We start from the raw sequence: 19,554 nt of genomic DNA on the forward strand, positions 1-19,554 counted from the left end.
AGTTGTGTGCACCACAAGAAGTTGGTGATCTTCATTCCTCTCGGAGGAACACATAGTAAGTAACCTTGGGTTTAAGCGTTGGTCTCACCTTTGGAAGAGGAGCATAGGGGCTTTTGAGCACCGTCTCTTGAATCCTTCCTCAACGGAGATGTAGCTCCTCTGGAAGTGAACTTCGGAAAACAAATTATGTCTCTCTTTTGTGCTCCTTACTAGTTTTATTAGATATATGCTTGTGAGACTAACTTTCTAGGGTTTGAGGTCGATCTACAATTATATTAGTCTCTAGAGCAAGACAACTGGTTAGGAACACTCCTAAGGTACTACTAGCTTGCCTAAATTTATTCGATCTAAATTGCAGCATCAATATCTTGTTAGTGCATACATTGTTTCATACCCGGACTCTCTGGACAGTATTTCCGGAAACTCCGGATACAAAATCCGAAGTATCCGGACATATATCCAGAGTATTTGGACACCTGTGCTACTGACAGTGTGTAAAGCGTTTTAAGTTTCAGATTAGCCTATTCACCTCCCTCTAGGCATCTTGAGATCATTTTAGGATGCATAGAAAAAATTATGTACCTAAGTAAGAAGCTAAAACGACGTGTAATTTGGAAGGGACGGAGCAGTAAAATAGCGTGCCATCTTTCTAATAATAAACCTAAATTGTCAATGCACTCTAACGTAAGCGATTCCACTGCCTATTTCTGGCCACTTCCGAAGACTGACGAATCCCGAAGATCGACAGGCTACGGACACACGGACATATAGCTTCTTATCCATACCGGTCCATGTAGCACACGGACACGGATAGTTAACATAGATACAGAAAGCAAACAGTAATACAACATAAATATTATAGTCATATATATGCCACAGTAGCCAGCAATATCTTAACATGGTATATAACATATTGTCATCAAATAACTTAACACTACAATAGTCATATATTATCATCACCAGAAAACTTAATTACATGACTCCATCGTATTCATTAGCACCACTATTTGTGTCGGGCTTTTTCAAGATCCAGCACAGATATCTGCGGTAGTAGATCTATGCAACGTATTTTATCTCATACCACACGTTCATTATTCATACTCATTTATTTAAAAACAAGTGGTCAGATATTTTTGTTCATACTCCGTTTCTGAGCTATCTAGGTTTCACTTTCCTTAGTACGGAGGTAGAAATCTTTGGCATGAGATCAATGTCATGGCCACAAGTAGGAAAATTCACGGGTGGCGGAGGGAGAGATGTGTCCATTGTTGGCCCATCCTCTACAATGAACACAGCTGCCATGCCCATCGACAAATGAAACTCGTAATGACAATGCATGAACCATACACCTGCATACCATAAAATACAAATAAATACGGATGCCAATCTAAAGTAGACAACATCATAAATATCAGTAAACAATTTTCTAGAAAAACAAATCTGGAATTAGTTTGATTCAAGTGTCGTGGAATCCTCAGAAATTGACTCCTTCGGACCCCAAGTGTAAATGTTTGTGACTATTGTCACAGTGCACCAAATAGAAGTCGAAACTTCGAGACATGTTTTTTGCTTAACTTTCCTGTTTTATCACTATATGAAGTTAATTATCAGGTTGACTTCAGATCCCAAGTATAAATGTATGTGGCTATTCGCACATTGTTTTTGTTTCAGAATTTCATGTCCTACCAGACCCAGTTCAAGCATGATATTGCACGGCATAATAACTAACAAGAGGGACTTTGAATGTCATGATGAAATTCATGGTTAATAAACAAAAGGAACTAATAACATAATTCTGTACTGTCAACAAGGCCCAAACTTCTCATTTTACCAAGATTCTCACTAAACATCATAGAAACGAGTTCACTACACTCTTCTGATATATGGAGAATGCCGATGAGACCAATATTTCTCTTTTTTATTAGTAGGATTTTGCCAAACTTCATAGCACCAGAAGTGTTTTTGGGCGGCTCTGAAGCTTTCCTGGCAGCGACTTTTCTACAAACCCCTATGTGGGATGCTGCCAGTTTTTATTTCCTCTATATGAACATGTTTTTTCAAACTAAGGTAAGCGATTCCTCCACAGAATATTTTCTTTCCATGCACATGAAAAACGAGCATTTAAATCTTATACGCACCTGGATTATTGGCAACAAATCGGACGGCGATCCACCCAAGATTTGGGACGAGCACAGTGTTCTTCACTGGTGGATTCACATGGTTGTACCTGGCCCCATCCTTCACTGGATCATAATTGCCAAGCCCTTGTGCAAGCACGACCATGTCATGCCCGTGTAGGTGCATTGGATTTGAGTCACCCTGTAGCATTGCGGTGCTCTGGAAGACTATCTCCACGATGGCGCCATGTTGGAACCGCCGGACCAACGTCGCCTTGTAAGTCGGCTCTAGCCGCATCTCTTTGGGTCCAAACGGGATTAAGGCTTCATCAGTAAAATTGAATAATTTTGGTGGCATCTTTGGAAGATCTTGCACTTTTCCACAGGGGCCAGTGTGGTAGTAGTGTGCTTCTAGTAGTGGTGTCGACGTCACTGCAGGGGGCTGGAAGGAGACATTGTTCATGGTAGCCACTAGGATGTCCTCCTTACTGTCGCCTCTCTTACAGAACTTGTGGCCTTGCTTGCAGATGGTGCCAAGGCCAAGCACAATGAACATGCGCTCGTCGACTCTTCGTTGCACCGGAAGGCGCGCATGGTGCCGCAGGCTGGTCAGGTTGCTGTGGAAGTAGAAGGATGTAACTGTGTCATGTATATCAGGCATCTCAGGCACTATCGGCACATCTCCTGATGATGGACCTCGGCATCCTTCTTCTTCTGTACCCCGGCTCGAGCTCACTGACGTTGGGCCACTGCAGGGGCCTTGGCTGACCTTGTACTGCACCATCCCCCTTGTGGCATACTCCGGAGTCTGGGTGTCAGGCAATGGTGCCTGATTGGGCAGGGCGGCCATGTAGTACCTTCCAGGGGGTGCATCAGCAATCAACAGAGCATCCACTGTCTCGCCAGGTGCGATGGCGATGACATCTGTGGTGAAGGGGCTGACATAGTTAGCATCGGCAGCCACCACAGTGAACTTGTGCCCAGCGATCTTTAGATAGAACTCAGAGAAGAGACCAGCATTGATTATCCGTAGCAGGTAGGTCTTGCCAGGCTCCACGTCCAGAACATAGCCTTCTTTAGCGACACCTGAGAGTTGCATTGAAGCACTTGGTTCAATAAAAAAAATATCGGTAATCGGTTACTTAACACAGTTGTAAACAGTCGATCACCCATTTTTTTTATCAAATTATCAGACAGAACGGCTGTTTAACCATGGTGTCTGAACTGCCATTTAAATGGGCAACACGAGCATTTAAACAGAACCACCAGTTTGCTATTGTGCAGCGTTTAAATGGTGTTTAAACAGGCTAAATTGCTGTTTATTATTAGACCAACAGAATACTTGCTTACCGGAGCAATTGAAGAGATCTCCTACCAAGCCATTGACTGTGGATGCCCTGGCATATGCCGTAAAGATGTTCTTCGTCATGTTCTTGGCCACCTCGACAAGGTCCTTCTCCCACCAGTCCCCTGTAATCATCTGGATCATTTCACGTGCATCTACTAGATAGTTGCATGGACAACCATGGAAAATTTTAAAAAACAATTCAATTCCCATAGAATATGACATATTTTCTTTTCTCCAAATAAATAGGGCCCAATGAAAATTTTCTCCACAAGAAAGTTTATGTTCCCATGTCGTAGGCAATCGATTTCTGAATGGCGGCACACAAACCTATAATGACTGGGACCTCCCTATGAGGCTTAGGAAATGGATACGACTCGGCCCCATGCCTTGGCCGGATGACGAATGCGCCATGGAGAGTTGCCCGTAGGCCAGGGACGTGAGCGTGCCACCATAGGGTGCCTTCCTGCCTGACGACATTGAACCGGTAGGTGAAATTTTTGTTCGGCATGATAGGGCATTGGGTGATCATCGGCACCCCATCGAACCAACCGTTCCGAAACTGCTTCACTCCGTGCCTGCATCAGGAACCACACAGAACGTGTTGAAGTAATCTGAAAAGACCTATCGTCTTTGTATTTGGCCAAAAAAAGCAGCTTGAAGTTTAATACCAAAGGCTAGAATTTACCATGTTAACCAATGGATCAAGATTATGATGGTGAAGATCAATTGTGAGATAGAAGTCCATCTGGACACCTCAAATAAAAACAGAGTCCACATCGACAAATAGATCTACACCGTTTGTCTTTGTAGGAAGTACAGGATCAAATTCAAGGCGAACATGTAGCCACATTAGCCATGTGTTCCCAGTTTGATGTTGCTATTGCTGGGTTGTGAGCCCAACGGACAAGAAATTGAGATACACAGAGCACCTTAATCTACGCTGCAAACCAGCTCAACAGATGCTAATGTTTATGTCCCGGGAAAGTCCACCTGACCAAAAGAAATTAAACATGGTCTCTGTCTATATTTTATCAACTCTGTATTGTGGAAAGAGGATTATGATGATTAGAGTATACAGAAAATAATGTCCTTCATTTGGGTTACGTTGCTTGAATGTGTTTCATGCGGGGTCGGACTGCTTCCCTAAGCGAATTTTTCTCTTTTTTATTTTTACTGCGGTCAAGACAAATTAGCATACAAGTTCCTGTTTGATCGAGTGGTTTAGCATTTGTACAACTATATTATTTTTGTTCTTAATCTCTCGGTGCATAAATGTAGCTAGTGTCATCTCCCACGGGTCGCAACTCTTCTCTTCTATAAGGTAACTAGTGATAACCCATTCTTTCTAATTCTGATAACTAGCTATGACAGAAACTCATACCTCTCACAGCTTGAGGTTTGAACGATCACCAGGTTTTTTTTTGCAAAAATTAGTGCCCAAGCATCAAAAGGTTATTAGTAAAAAAATCTAGACCTGCAGACCGCCACCAAACTACTCACGGGCAAGTACCGCAAGTCATTAATTGTTTTTTCATGCGAAATACACACGTATGTGTTCCCAGGAATCAAACCCACAACCATATCCCTCACACGGTCCTTTTTATTATCTTTCTTATAAAACATTGCATACTAAGTTTTATTCTTTAGGGTCCTTATTTGCTACTATTAATTGGGTATTAAATGACTTCGATTCAAATGTTGTCAATTGTCAACTACAAACTTTTAGATCTCATGGAGTGCTGTACCTTTTTGTACAAGAAGGTTTGACCATCCAAATCACTATAAATATCTAGAAAAAATTTAATATCTTACTATAAAAAAACTTGTGCAGTTTACCCTAACATCTGATTATGTAATTGCTAACTAGTTATGTTAATCCTTATGTATATAATTCCTCTGTTTACAAAGATATATAACACTTAAAGCTGGCTAAGTAGTTTAGAAAATTAACTAACCAACTTAGCTTAAAATTCATATACTCTAAAACGGAGGGAGCCTACAATTAACTAACTTGTCTTAACAATATAATTCTACAAACAGCACAATATATAGCCGTATTTTCTGAAACGGAGGAGCTTATTTTTAAGCCATCGAAGATTACCAGTGGATCGTAATGTTGTAGGGTGACCTGTTGACGACTGATCCGGCCCTCCATGCTCGCCCTGGCTGCTTACTTTGCTCTGTGAAGTTCTTCAACGGAATGCTGCAGCTAGCACTGAAAGCTTTCCAAGGTATACCTGTATGTAGGAGTAGTACTATAGCAGCTTGGCAGGTGAAGTGGCCTGACCATGGATTCTTTGCTACGTAAAGAAGAATACAATAGATAGGTATGGTATCTGTGGCCAATGAATGTTGTGATCCTCATCAGCGTTGACGGTGAGAGCACACGATTAATTGAGTGTCACCCTAACAACCCACAGCTCTATATTTTCAATGTTTTGTTTAGCCATTTGTATGCATTGGCTGCATGGATAGGCACACGTAGTTGATACGGCTGGTCCCGGATCGGACCATGTTATCACGTCATGTTGTTTATTCAGGCTATAACTTGTTTAAAAACAAACAAACAGCTGCATTCATGAGCTCGACCGTAGACTCCACTGTAAACAAGTGTCTAACATTCATCTGGCTCACCTTAAGGCTGTTTGTTTGTATCCCACCATCCCATCTATACTGATCGAACAAGTTAAATCATCAAGCGTGCTTGCTTGTATCCATACATGCATGTAGATTCTTTCTTGTAGTTTTAGCCATGTATTCATAAGGACGCTGAGTCGCTGACTAGTAATACGAAGAAATCAAACAACAATGAACGATGGAGATCAGAAACATGGAAGAGCATCGATCAGTATCATATCATGCTTACAACGAACGTGTGCTCGACGACGGCAGCGGCTGCTCCCAGGAGGACCGTAGCAGAGAGAGCAAAGATGACAGCAGCGGCAACCGCTGTAGCTGCAACGGCGAGGCTGAGGCTCCGGGTCTTCATTGTTTGCAACTTGATCGATCGATCTGTCTGCTTTTGCTCTACTATGTCTTCTCTGTGTAGCTGCATATAGGACGACGCGAGCAGGCAAGGTAAAGCACAGCCTGAACGTGTGGCTGCGTTGTCCAGTAAAAGATGAGGTTTATGAGTGACTGATCGAGGGTGTGATTCCTTGCATGAAAAAAAAACTGCGAAAAAAAACCTCACATGTCGCTTTAGTTTTGAGATCCCACCTAATACGCCATTGGCAAACCTGATGGTTGGTACAAGCAGAGGGTCACTGAAACCTCCCATGGAATGGATGATGACAGTGCACGCCAACCGTGCTTAAACATGTACACGGCTCTACGACGACTACCATCTCGACAGCATCTTGGCAAGCATGCATGCCAGCGATGCATGCAGAAGAGTGCATGTCCAATCTCAGTACGTAAGCCTCTCAGATGTAAGGCCACCGTGCCGTCCTCCGCCACGACGACCACCGTGCGTGCCGTCCCCGTCGCAGCAGGCAGTGAGCCTTGCTTGCCGGTCTGTTCTGTTGCAGTGTTGTCCTCTGATTGATCTTATTACGGTTAGTCAGCAATGGTGGCGCGCAACCCTTTTTTATGGTACTGTCACCTCGCTACGTACGTTGAATTGGAACCATGCATCGATCTGCAGTGTCGTGGTAGCCAGATCGAGGCATCTACGGCACTACTATGCTACCACATCGATGGGCCCTGGCTGTGCTGGTCGAATCACCACGTGCAATGCATGATTCCCTGAAACAAACTAAAATGCACTCTAACCTATAGTTTGTTCACTCCCGGCCGATTCATTTCCTATATAGTTTGTTCGACTTTTCTTAGCCACAGAATCACTCTACTCAGAAGAAATGTTAATTATTTAATTTCCCCAAGAAAATCACATGTAAAGCGTTTGTCTTGATGCATGTATAGCAAAAAATTATGTACCTAAAAAACTAAAATGACATATAACTTGGAACGAATGGAGCAGTAAAAATAGCATATCATCTTTCTCGTAATAAACCTAAATTGTCAATGCTCTCTAACGTACGTGACTCCACTACCTAAAAATTTATGTCATCTTTCTGAAGGTGTACTGTCGCTGAAATTAATGGTGACCAAACATGCATTTATGCTTACAACAAAGACGTGCTCGACGATGGATGCACGTAATGTCAAATGCTCTCTTATTACCTGGTACTACACGTCGTTCTAACTGAATCGACAAAAAATATACTCAATCCGTTCTAAATTATATATTAATTAGATATATATAGTAAGTACGTGACTAACGCAATTACGTAGCTAACTTTTTTTTTCTATATCCTGATACCGTGTGTTACTCGGTTCACACATGCACACAGTAAATATGGAGCACGTACTTTCAACAGCTTGGGATGCCAGCTCGCTGAGAAAAACAACGCCGCAACCGAGCACCACCCTCACCTTTCCCTTCTTCCGTCTAATTTTTGCTACTCTGATTTCCTCTATTCTAAATTATAGGTTGTTTTAATTTTTCTAGATACATTAATTTTGTTATATATCTAAACATAACGTGTACGTCTTGATGTATAGAAAAAATTATATACCTAAATAAGAAGCTAAAATGACATATAATTTGGTACAGACGGAGTAGCGTGCCATCTTTCTAATAATAAACCTAAATTGTCAATGCACTCTAACCTATGCAACTCCACTACCTATTTCTGGCCACTTCCGAAGACTGACGAACCCCGAAGATCGACAGGCTACGACAGTCTGATGAACAAGGAATGCTAGCTGGTGCTGATCGGCAGGACTTTGCAGTTAGACAGACGGTGGCTGTAGAGGGAGGTTTAGCCCAAGACAGAGGTCGGCCCAAGGGGACGGCGAAGCCCAACTCAAACTAAGTACGCCGGAGGAGGGCCGGTTTTGACAGAACAACGCTTTCCTGGGCAGCTTGATGGATGGATGGATGGGGGCCCTCTTTGGAACTGCTGACTACCAAAACAATCAGAGCGAAATTGTGGAGTAACAAGGCCGTAAAAAGTCAGTGCACGTGATCAACAACAACAGCAACAAAATATTAACAGGTACTCCTTCTTATGACCAACCTGATGATAGTTCCAACATACAAAAAAAAAGATACTGCTTTTGATACAACCGAACCTAAAACATTTTTGCATGTCTTTTTTAGAGGTGCTCCGATTTTGGTGTCAGTCGCAACAAATTTTGGATCAAGAGCTGTTGATCCAGGTGCGTCGTATGTTGGAGACGACGGCGCTATATTTTCTTTTGCCGCCCATGGATGACCATTTAGTTTAGTTTTGCTGTTCATTCCGCTTAGAATTGAATTGTAACAAGTATGGACTAATTGGTGCCTCATGAAATTGTACAATATGATATAAGAAAACATAATAACCGACCGTAAACCATTAAAGTAGCACAGATGATTTTGTTTATGTGCGTGGTACGTACGCTAGTTGAAACTTGTGGTTTGTCTCCATCTGGGTGCGTCGATGCTTCGCGCGTAGTATGGTAATTGAAAAGCAAAAGATGTTGGCGAACAAAAATGTTAAGAAAACAAACAAGATTAAAATTCATTCAGAAGAACACTCTAACGTAGTAAGTTTCGTCGGCTTTCTAGTAATAAACCTAAATTATCAATGCATGCAGAAGAGTGCATGTCCAATCTCAGTACGTAAGCCTCTCAGATGTAAGGCCACCGTGCCGTCCTCCGCCACGACGACCACCGTGCGTGCCGTCCCCGTCGCAGCAGGCAGTGAGCCTTGCTTGCCGGTCTGTTCTGTTGCAGTGTTGTCCTCTGATTGATCTTATTACGGTTAGTCAGCAATGGTGGCGCGCAACCCTTTTTTATGGTACTGTCACCTCGCTACGTACGTTGAATTGGAACCATGCATCGATCTGCAGTGTCGTGGTAGCCAGATCGAGGCATCTACGGCACTACTATGCTACCACATCGATGGGCCCTGGCTGTGCTGGTCGAATCACCACGTGCAATGCATGATTCCCTGAAACAAACTAAAATGCACTCTAACCTATAGTTTGTTCACTCCCGGCCGATTCATTTCCTATATAGTTTGTTCGACTTTTCTTAGCCACAGAATCACTCTACTCAGAAGAAATGTTAATTATTTAATTTCCCCAAGAAAATCACATGTAAAGCGTTTGTCTTGATGCATGTATAGCAAAAAATTATGTACCTAAAAAACTAAAATGACATATAACTTGGAACGAATGGAGCAGTAAAAATAGCATATCATCTTTCTCGTAATAAACCTAAATTGTCAATGCTCTCTAACGTATGTGACTCCACTACCTAAAAAATTATGTCATCTTTCTGAAGGTGTACTGTCGCTGAAATTAATGGTGACCAAACATGCATTTATGCTTACAACAAAGATGTGCTCGACGATGGATGCACTTAATGTCAAATGCTATCTTATTACCTGGTACCACACATGGTTCTAACTGAAACTGACAAAAAATATACTCCATCCGTTCTAAATTATATATTAATTAGATATATATAGTAAGTACGTGACTAACGCAATTACGCAGCTAACTTTTTTTTTCTATATCCTGATACCGTGTGTTACTCGGTTCACACAAGCAAACGGTAAATATGGAGCACGTACTTTCAACAGCTTCGGATGCAAGCTCGCTGAGAACAACGCCGCCGCAACCGAGCACCACCATCACCTTTCCCTTCTTCGGTCTAATTTTTGCTATTCTGATCCCCTCTATTCTAAATTATAGGTCGTTTTAATTTTTCTAGACACATTGACTTTGTTATATATCTAGACATAATGTGTATGTGTTGATGCATAGAAAAAATTATATACCTAAGTAAGAAGCTAAAATAACATGTAATTTAGAACGGATGGAGTAGTAAAATAGCATGCCATCTTTCTAATAATAAACCTAAATTGTAAAATGCACTCTAACGTATACGACTCCACTACCTATTTCTGGCCACTTCCGAAGACTGACGAACCCCGAAGATCGACAGGCTACGACAGTCTGATGAACAAGGAATGCTAGCTGGTGCTGATCGGCAGGACTTTGCAGTCAGACAGACGGTGGCTGAAGAGGGAGGTTTAGCCCAAGTCAGAGGTCGGCCCAAGGGGACGGCGAGGCCCAACTCAAAGTAAGTACGCCGGAGGAGGGCCGGTTTTGACAGAACAACGCTTTCCTGGGCAGCTTGATGGATGGATGGATGGGGGCCCTCATTGGAACTGCTGACTACCAAAACAATCAGAGCGAAATTGTGGAGTAACAGCTTTACATGTTTGAACAAATAAAAAATGCAAATACATATATGGACGTTGTGGTTTCATTACAGTGTCAAGATTAAGAACAGGTCAATGCTGGGGATCAAATGCATATGGAAGAGCAGTACGCTTATGGCATACCACGAAGGTGTGCTCGACAACGGCTGTGCCCACTGAGAGGGCCGCGTCCGAGAGGAAGAAGATGGCAGCAGTGGTGGCTGCCTGTGGAAGGCTCCTGCTCTTCATGGAATGCAGATTTGGCTGGCTCTATTTGCTCTGCAGTGTGCCTCTAAGTAGCAATGTGTATTAGGATAGAGGTAAGCGATCTCTGCGTTGACGATAAAGAGGGTGGCGTGGATCTCTAACACTTCATGATTTCTTTATCCTTTTTTCCTTACAGAGACATAAGATATGTCCTTTTACCAGAGTGCCTCGTGCTCAATTTAATTATTTCAACATGTGACAATCCCAAAGGCCCTAAATGGTTGACTTTAATTACTGCAGTCATGTTTAGTTCCTTCATCAATATTTCACTCAATCTTCCTACGGTCTCGCAACATTGGCATGCATGTTCAGGATTAATTGGGGATTTTTGGTAGGGTTAGTATGTCTGAAAATATCTTTTTTGTAGCAGTGTTCTAGCCCTTTAGACCGAATGTGGGGACTTGTTTTGTTGGTCACATACTAAATTAATAGAGTAGTGTAATAAAAAAATTTCTTTACTTGCAAAGTCACTTACGGCTATAGTTCATATAATTTATTCTTACTGAAAATATGACACACTCATGTATAATACTCTCTGCATGTTTCTCTAGTAATATAATACTATTTAAGTATGCATATGCAGCCGATGTGAATGCACTGAGCCACAACTAGTATATTTAATGTCTCCTTCGGACAGTCAACTTTGGTTTGCTGGCAAGATCCAAAGCAAGATGGAACCAAAAACACAGATTGTACAAGCTGGATCTGGATGATCAGGGTCTGGTTTATCTGTTCATATCGCTAATCCGGAGGAGGAATATCCAAACCAGGTTTCCAACATGTGGGAAGCCCTACAAGAGCTTACCTCATGATTTCTTTATTCTCCATCTGACAATCCCCGTGGTGATCTATTGAAGCAACCATTGACCATGAGTGTTTCGGGGCCTGCACAGTAGATCTCCACTCCATTATCTTAGGGCAGCGCGTGGTACGGTTTACTGTACGGTTTACTGTAATATATACTTGTATATAAGAAGTCACTGAAAGTTTCACCGACACAATAAAGCAGGTTCCTTGTTTCAAGTATCGGGTTTCCAAAGCCACATAATCTCAATCTTCTTTTTTTAGGAGATAGGAGAAAGGATAGTCTATTTCATTAAACTTATCCTTTGTTCCTTGTGAATTGATATAAACCTCAAAATACTCATAGAGAAAAGTTACAACAATACCAAATTACCAAGCCCAAGAGTTAGCATAGCTGGTGCCAAGACAAACTTTTATGGCGACTATGAGAAATGAAAGTACCCTCTGGTCGATGGCTTGCAATACACCCCTAATCTTTAAATTCATGCCGATGCCATCGTTGGTATGGATAACTAGAGTAGTTTATGTTCTAGCCTTTAGTAAGTCCCAGCATGGAAACTATCCGTGCTGCCCATCTTTTGCATCTAATACGGATATTCCACATCTGCTATCGGGCTGGCACCGAAGGGCCATTTGTACCAATGTGCGTTGGGCTAGCATGGATGACGTGCTATCCAATAGTGTTTGTCGGATGGAAGAACCAATTTAAGTAATTTTTTTGCATAACTATGGAGGATATGACCCAGTGGCTCAGGACTTTAGAGATCCTTGTAATATATATAGTAATATATAAATCCCATTGTCTATTTTTCCTTATTAACACTTTTAACAACTCCTGTTATTTATGAAAAAAATCACAGCGGGTGATTCCCGTCCTGTTACTAATACAAAAACAAATCAAGATTTCAAAAAAAATTGTTTGCTCATATAATGCTCCCATAGGTCAACCATGCATATATTGTATCCTTGTTTTCTCTTTTAAAAAAATCATCCCAAAATAGTTCATGAACATAATATGGGAACATTTATCTGTCAGTTCATTTCATCCATTAGCTTAGTATTTAGCAAACAAGAAAAGTTTCCTTGTTTCCTCTATCTTAAGATCTAGAAATTGCCATGTTAATTAGAACATAAAAGGAAATATATTATGAAGCACTTCCATTGAGAAAAAGTATAATATAATGCAATGCATATTTTAAATTGTCCATTGTTGTCAATATGAGGAAATTAACCAAAATATCCATATATCCTTCCGTAAGTTACCTGATACTTCCTTACGCAAATATTAACCTCATATCAAGCATTGGCGTTAGTGAAAAAATAACCAAAGTATAAACAATTTATAAGTTAATTAAGAACCATTACCACTATGGAAATTATACATGGTTCTTCATTGCCCATCTCTGCCATTACTAAAAAAATAACATAATCTAACAATTGCTTATGCTTACTGCATATTAAATGGAGCTTAGAGATTAAAATTGCAATTCACTATGACGTGAAATGTAATGATTAAAAGAGAAGCAAAGGTAGGTGTACAAGGACATAAGGAGATAATGCACAAATAACATAATCTTTTCTCTCCCTACCGCACATGTGTGGGCCAATGTAAATTGTTCGGGTAGTAAAATAAACTTTTTCTAGCAGAAAAAAAGACCGATTGTAAGATAAGCCACAAATTATTGATTGATCAGTATAATACATCATTATTTGCATACTTGAATAATGATAGTAGCACCACAGTTGTGTGGGCCGACCAGTTAGTTTCTCTGGAAACTAAATGGAGTTATGTTCACCTTTCATATTTTCAAGGCGCAATTCATATGGCAGGACATTATCACAGTTACCAAAACATGTTGGAAAATCTACAGGTGGTGGAGGGAGAGATGTGTCTGCAGTTGTACCATCCTCTACAATAAACACTGCGGCCATGCCCATGGCCAAATGAAACTCATAGTGGCAATGCATGAACCATACCCCTGCAAGCCATAGAATATTAAGCATTAGATCTCAGGGTTCCTACTTTGGCACCCAACTATAAAGATACCAAAACTTCAAAAAAAATTGTTTTGAATGGATCAAGAGTATAAAAGAAAACGAATTTCTTTGTCATGTTTACGTTAATAGAATTTGAAGTTTTTCTGGCAAAATAAAGAGGGAAAACAAATCTTATACGCACCTGGATTGTTTGCAACAAACCGGATGGCAGCCCATCCCAGATTTGGGACGAGAACGGTATTCTTCACCGGTGGATTGACCAGGTTGAACCTTGTCATGTCTTTTGCTGCGTCGTAGTTACCAAGTCCCTCTGCAAGCAGAAACATGTCATGACCGTGTAGATGCATCGGGTTGGAGTCACCCTGCAGCATTGCCGTGCTCTGGAACACCATGTCCACCACGGCACCATGCCGGAACCGCCGCACCACAGTGGCCTTGGACGATGGCTCTAGCTGCATCTCCTTTGGTCCAAAGGGAATCAAGTCAAGGTCAGTGAAATTAAACACCCTTGGCGGCTGATCTGGAAGTTCTTCCATGGCATTTCTGCCACCAGTGTGGTAGTAGTGCGCTTCTAGTAGTGGCGTTGTCGCCACTGGGTGCTGGAAGGAGATGTTGTTCATGGTTGCAACGAGGATGGTCTCGTTTTTATCTTCCCTTTTACAGGACTGCCGGCCATGCTTGCAGACTGAGCCAAGGCCGAGGACGATGAACAGGTGCTCATCAACTCGCTGAGGGACCAGCGGGTGGTGCAGGCTGGTCAGGTTGCTGTGGAAGTAGAACGACGTAATTGTGTCGTGGTGGCCGGGCATCTCAGGCGCTACTGCCACATCTCCGGATGGTCCTTCCTCCTCCTCTTCTTCTTTTGCGCCGTGTGTTGACATTAGTGCCGCTGCACCATTGGCACCAGAGCGGCTGTGGTTCCTGCTGTACTGCACCATGCCTCTGGTGGTGTACTCCGGGGTCTGCGTGTCTGGCAATGGCGCCTGGTTGGGCAGGGCAACCATGTAGAACCTGCCAGGGGGCGCATTGGCAACAACCAGGGCGTCCACCGTCTCGCCGGGCGCAATCGCGATGACATCCATGGTGTAGGGGCTGACGTAGTGTGCATCAGCAGCAACCACTGTGAATTTGTGCCCAGCTATCTTGAGGTAGAACTCGGAGAAGAGCCCGGCGTTGATTACTCGAAGCAAGTATGTCTTGCCGGGCTCAACATCCAGCACGTAGTTATCTTCAGCGACACCTTCAAAGTCACACACTTTGTTCAGAAAAAAGAACATGTTGTTGGCATATATACAGACATGCATTCCGTGATTGCTTACCGGAGCAATTGAAGAGATCTCCAAGCTTTCCATTGATTGTGGAACCGCTAGCGAAGAAATCAAAGGAACCATGCTTCATGTTCCAACCCACCTGTGGAAGGTCCAGCTCCCACCAGTCCCCTACGACATGATCAGGATATTCACAAAAATTTTAAAAATTCATCAGCTCAGAAACTGGTGCCCAAACTTTTCACATCTCTCTGGTAGCTAATTCTGCAACCATGCCATCAGAGTCGAAGATAGTTCCAAACAGGACAGCTGAGCCGAATAATTTCACTAACCTATAATGATTGGAAACTCCCTATGAGGCTTTGGAAATGGATAGGAGCTCGCCCCATGTCTTGGCCGGATGATGAGAGCACCATGCAGGGTGGCCCGGAGGAAAGGGACGTGAGCATGCCACCAGAGGGTGCCTTCATGCCCGATGACGTTGAACATGTAGGTGAAGTTGTGGTTCGGCAGGATGGGGCGCTGGGTGACCATTGGCACGCCGTCAGCCCAACAGTTCAGCCATTGCTTCACTCCATGCCTATGCGTCAAACAGCACAAAAGATGGTCATCAGGCACATGAAAACCACGGAATCAGTTGAGTAAGGTCCTCGAGATTAATTACCAATGGATTGTTATGTTGTAGGGTGACGTGTTAACGAGAAGAACGGCCACCGAGTCTCCCTCTGTGATCTCTATCGCTGGGCCTGGGAGCTGACCATTCACCACGGTGACCAGCGTCTCCTTGCACAAGTGTCTAACATTCATCTGGCTCACCTACACACATGTACATGCTCGAACAAGTTAAATCATCAAGCGTGCTTGCTTGTATCCATACATGCATGTAGATTCTTCCTTGTAGTTGTAGCCATGTGTTCCTAAGGACGCTGAGTCGCTGACTAGTAATACGAAGAAATTAAACAACAATGAACCATGGAGATCAGAAACATGGAAGAGCATCGATCAGTATCATATCATGCTTACAACGAACGTGTGCTCGACGACGGCAGCGGCTGCTCCCAGGAGGACCGTAGCAGAGAGAGCAAAGATGACAGCGGCGGCAACCGCTGTAGCTGCAACGGCGAGGCTGAGGCTCCGGGTCTTCATTGTTTGCAACTTGATCGATCGGTCTTTCTTCTTTGCTCTACTATGTCTTCTCTGTGTAGCTTCATATAGGACGACGCGAGAAGGAAAGGTAAAGCACAGCCTGAACGTGTGGCTGCGTTGTCCAGTAAAAGATGAGGTTTATGAGTGACTGATCGAGGGTGTGATTCCTTGCATGAAAAAAAAACTGCGAAAAACACCTCACATGTCGCTTTAGTTTTGAGATCCCACCTAATACGCCATTGGCAAACCTGATATTTGGTACAAGCAGAGGGTCACTGAAACCTCCCATGGAATGGATGATGACAGTGCACGCCAACCGTGCTTAAACATGTACACGGCTCTACGACGACTACCATCTCGACAGCATCTTGGCAAGCATGCATGCCAGCGATGCATGCAGAAGAGTGCATGTCCAATCTCAGTACGTAAGCCTCTCAGATGTAAGGCCACCGTGCCGTCCTCCGCCACGACGACCACCGTGCGTGCCGTCCCCGTCGCAGCAGGCAGTGAGCCTTGCTTGCCGGTCTGTTCTGTTGCAGTGTTGTCCTCTGTTTGATCTTATTACGGTTAGTCAGCAATGGTGGCGCGCAACCCTTTTTTATGGTACTGTCATCTCGCTACGTACGTTGAATTGGAACCATGCATCGATCTGCAGTGTCGTGGTAGCCAGATCGAGGCATCTACGGCACTGCTATGCTACCACATCGATGGGCCCTGGCTGTGCTGGTCGAATCACCACGTGCAATGCATGAATCCTGAAACAAACTAAAATGCACTCTAACCTATAGTTTGTTCACTCCCGGCCGATTCATTTCCTATATAGTTTGTTCGATTTTTCTTAGCCACTGAATCACTCTACTCGAAGAAATGTTAATTATTTAATTTCTCCAAAAAAATCACATGTAATGCGCATGTGCATAGCAAAAAATTATGTACTAAAAAAACTAAAACGACATATAATTTGAAACGAATGGAGCAGTAAAAGTAAAAATAGCATGTCATCTTTCTAGTAATAAACCTAAATTATCAATGCACTCTAACGTAGTAAGTTTCGTCGGCTTTCCTAGCCGACGAAAATATTCGATACGCTCCAGTAATTTCGTCGGCCACCTGCTAAAAAACAGCTGCTGCATTTTCCATAGTTTTCCAGAATTATAAATAACAGTTAACTAACATAAAAATAGCCATGCATAAGTATAATCATGAAATACATCATCACACAATCATGAAATACATCAAATACGTGCAATCGTGAAATCCATAGTCTAAATGACATCTATATATATCAACGAAATGCAAAAGCACAATTCAATAAGGGGTAATATTATGTCCGCTGCCGCCGTCACCTTCATAAATGTTACGCGCTGTCGATGGTGGCGTGGACGGGCTGCCAGAAACTCCTTGAGGATGACTACTCGTCGAACCCTGATTATAGACAAAGTTAAATGTATATAGTCCTTATATATAAGAAAATTTGAGCATTACTAGTTATACGAAAAAATTACCACTTGTAGAGATGATAGATGCATGTATGGTACAAAAGTCGGCGGTGGTGGAGGAGGCGAAGGAAGAGGTGGCAAATTAAATTGTGATCCAAGGGTAGCAGCTAACATTTCCTAAAAACCGATAATAGATTAAGTATCTTATAGAATGAAAAGTGCACAACGACTTGAAAAATATCAACTTGTATTGTACCTGAAGCTGTCGTTGCTGAGCGAAAAAATCTTGCATGTACTCGTGTTGTTGCCTTGCCCACTCCTCTTGCCTCTGCATCCCCTCTCTATGCTGCCTTATCTCCTCCTGCAGTCGACTTTCCGTTTCGTAGCCCTGAGAACTCCGAGAGGACTGAGAAGATCTTGCCTCACTCAAAGCACCACTTGTATCAGTAATGTCATTCAACATGCTGAACCTGTCATGCTTCTTCCCTCCCCCGTTTGAGTATAAGGCACCAACATCCACATCACTCCTCCTCCAATCGTACTCCTCCTGATGACATGCCACCATTTCATCACCATATCTCACCTACCATTCAAGCAAGCAATATTAAGATAATATTCGAATCATCGCTTAATTGAAATCAAATTGCTTTACTAACCAGAGTCTGTATGGCATTCTCACTGCAAAGCAACTCTGGCTGTGTAGGATCTGCGCCGTGATGGCCTCGAATGTATGTCTCAATATAGCTTGGGGCCATCCCACTTTGTGCCTCCTGGCAAAAAAGAAATTGCGATATTGCAAGCAAGTACATTATAATCAAATTGAAATAATAAACACATACTATTCAACGAGCCAAACGAAGGTGTCCATCGGCCCCATATCTTTGTTTAACCTGTGGTCCTGCTTGACGATTAGCTCTCTTCATTTTGGATTTTTCCACAAAGGTGGGTGAAGCCCAATAAGCACAAAGTGCTCGCCAAGCATCTGGACACTTTTTCAACCAAGGCAAACCGCTAATATCAACTTGAAGATACTCATCCTCTCGGAGATATATTTCAGAAGCGCCCAGTTTCTTGTTCATGTCTTGCAGTTTTATTTCCTTATAGTATAAGCAAACACACTGTATACGAGCATTGGATATCATATCCCTAACCACCTTCGTCGTTGCCTTGTCAAACACAGAACAAGCCCTAACTTGTAGGCACTGCTCCTCCACCTCCGGCAAACGATACCTCTCATAAAAAGAAAAATAAATTAGTTAGACAACTTATAAATGAATCAAATAGATAGTAGTTATACAAGTTATACAAGTTATGATAAAAATGTACCCAGAACTTATTCCAAACCCTCGTGGTAGTCATGACGCCCTGATCATCCGATTGCAGCTTATAGTGCTCGCACTTCAATGCAGGCTGAAGTACACCTCCAATAGTGACCATTCCTGGTACTGAAACCGACAAAGTGTTCCCAATATTGCATTCACAGGTCTTAACCTATTTCATCCCTCCCAACAAATATCATTCCACTGCCTACAATTAGAATATGATACCCATCATGTTTCTTACTTAAACTATATAATATATTGAATGAAACAATCACAACAATAAAATAGATTACTTACCAATCCCCATATGGCCTAATCTGTCGACGATTTGCCGGATTGGTTGCTGCAGGAGCTATCACATTGTTGCCTCTAAATCTAAATGTATCGTATTAGTTAGCTAGCTCATATAAAATTTTTAATAAAATGATCATAAGTATCTGAATATAGGTTGAGCAGCAGTATCCTCCTCTTCCTCCTCTGCATCTCCATCTCTCTCCTCGCACTCTTCTCTTTCCTCGCACCCATCTCCCTCTCCACCTCCATCTCTAAACTAGCAGGAAAGAGAAGGGGCAGGCATACCTGG

The 19,554-nt window shown here is 42.6% G+C and overlaps 2 protein-coding genes and 1 long non-coding RNA gene across 7 annotated transcripts; 1 reads left to right on the forward strand and 2 right to left on the reverse strand.

Annotated features, from left to right (window-relative positions):
• Positions 1–999: 999 nt before the first annotated feature.
• Positions 1,000–5,900, reverse strand: LOC112902255 (laccase-15-like). 2 transcript variants are annotated; one of them, XM_025971221.1, is made up of 6 exons: positions 5,567–5,602; positions 4,151–4,455; positions 3,793–4,040; positions 3,468–3,587; positions 2,139–3,203; positions 1,000–1,349 (listed from the first exon to the last, which is right to left on the reverse strand). In XM_025971221.1, the coding sequence occupies exons 2-6, from the start codon at positions 4,240–4,242 to the stop codon at positions 1,156–1,158; spliced, it is 1,719 nt and encodes a 572-aa protein (XP_025827006.1). In that variant the 5' UTR covers positions 4,243–4,455; positions 5,567–5,602; the 3' UTR covers positions 1,000–1,155. The 2 variants fall into 2 exon arrangements, with proteins under 2 accessions (XP_025827006.1, XP_025827007.1); XM_025971222.1 differs by lacking the exon at positions 4,151–4,455 and having other exon boundaries at positions 5,567–5,900.
• Positions 1,957–2,785, forward strand: LOC112902258. Its single transcript, XR_003230527.1, has 3 exons — positions 1,957–2,067; positions 2,179–2,394; positions 2,645–2,785. It is a non-coding gene; the product is annotated as an uncharacterized LOC112902258 (long non-coding RNA).
• A 7,558-nt stretch (positions 5,901–13,458) lies between the features above and the next one.
• On the reverse strand, positions 13,459–19,403 carry LOC112902251 (laccase-15-like). Of its 4 annotated transcripts, XM_025971216.1 has the most exons (13): positions 19,269–19,403; positions 18,976–19,176; positions 18,489–18,879; positions 18,306–18,419; positions 17,906–18,232; positions 17,716–17,826; positions 17,557–17,635; positions 16,088–16,322; positions 15,729–15,880; positions 15,397–15,644; positions 15,116–15,235; positions 13,978–15,036; positions 13,459–13,777 (listed from the first exon to the last, which is right to left on the reverse strand). In XM_025971216.1, exons 8-13 carry the CDS (start codon positions 16,208–16,210, stop codon positions 13,575–13,577), a joined length of 1,905 nt encoding a protein of 634 aa, XP_025827001.1. In that variant the 5' UTR covers positions 16,211–16,322; positions 17,557–17,635; positions 17,716–17,826; positions 17,906–18,232; positions 18,306–18,419; positions 18,489–18,879; positions 18,976–19,176; positions 19,269–19,403; the 3' UTR covers positions 13,459–13,574. The 4 variants fall into 4 exon arrangements, with proteins under 4 accessions (XP_025827001.1, XP_025827003.1, XP_025827000.1 ...); XM_025971218.1 differs by having other exon boundaries at positions 18,540–19,176; XM_025971215.1 differs by having other exon boundaries at positions 18,489–19,176.
• Positions 19,404–19,554: the final 151 nt, after the last annotated feature.

This window comes from Panicum hallii, chromosome 8 (assembly GCF_002211085.1).
Source record: "Panicum hallii strain FIL2 chromosome 8, PHallii_v3.1, whole genome shotgun sequence".
Classification (NCBI taxonomy): Eukaryota; Viridiplantae; Streptophyta; class Magnoliopsida; order Poales; family Poaceae; genus Panicum; species Panicum hallii.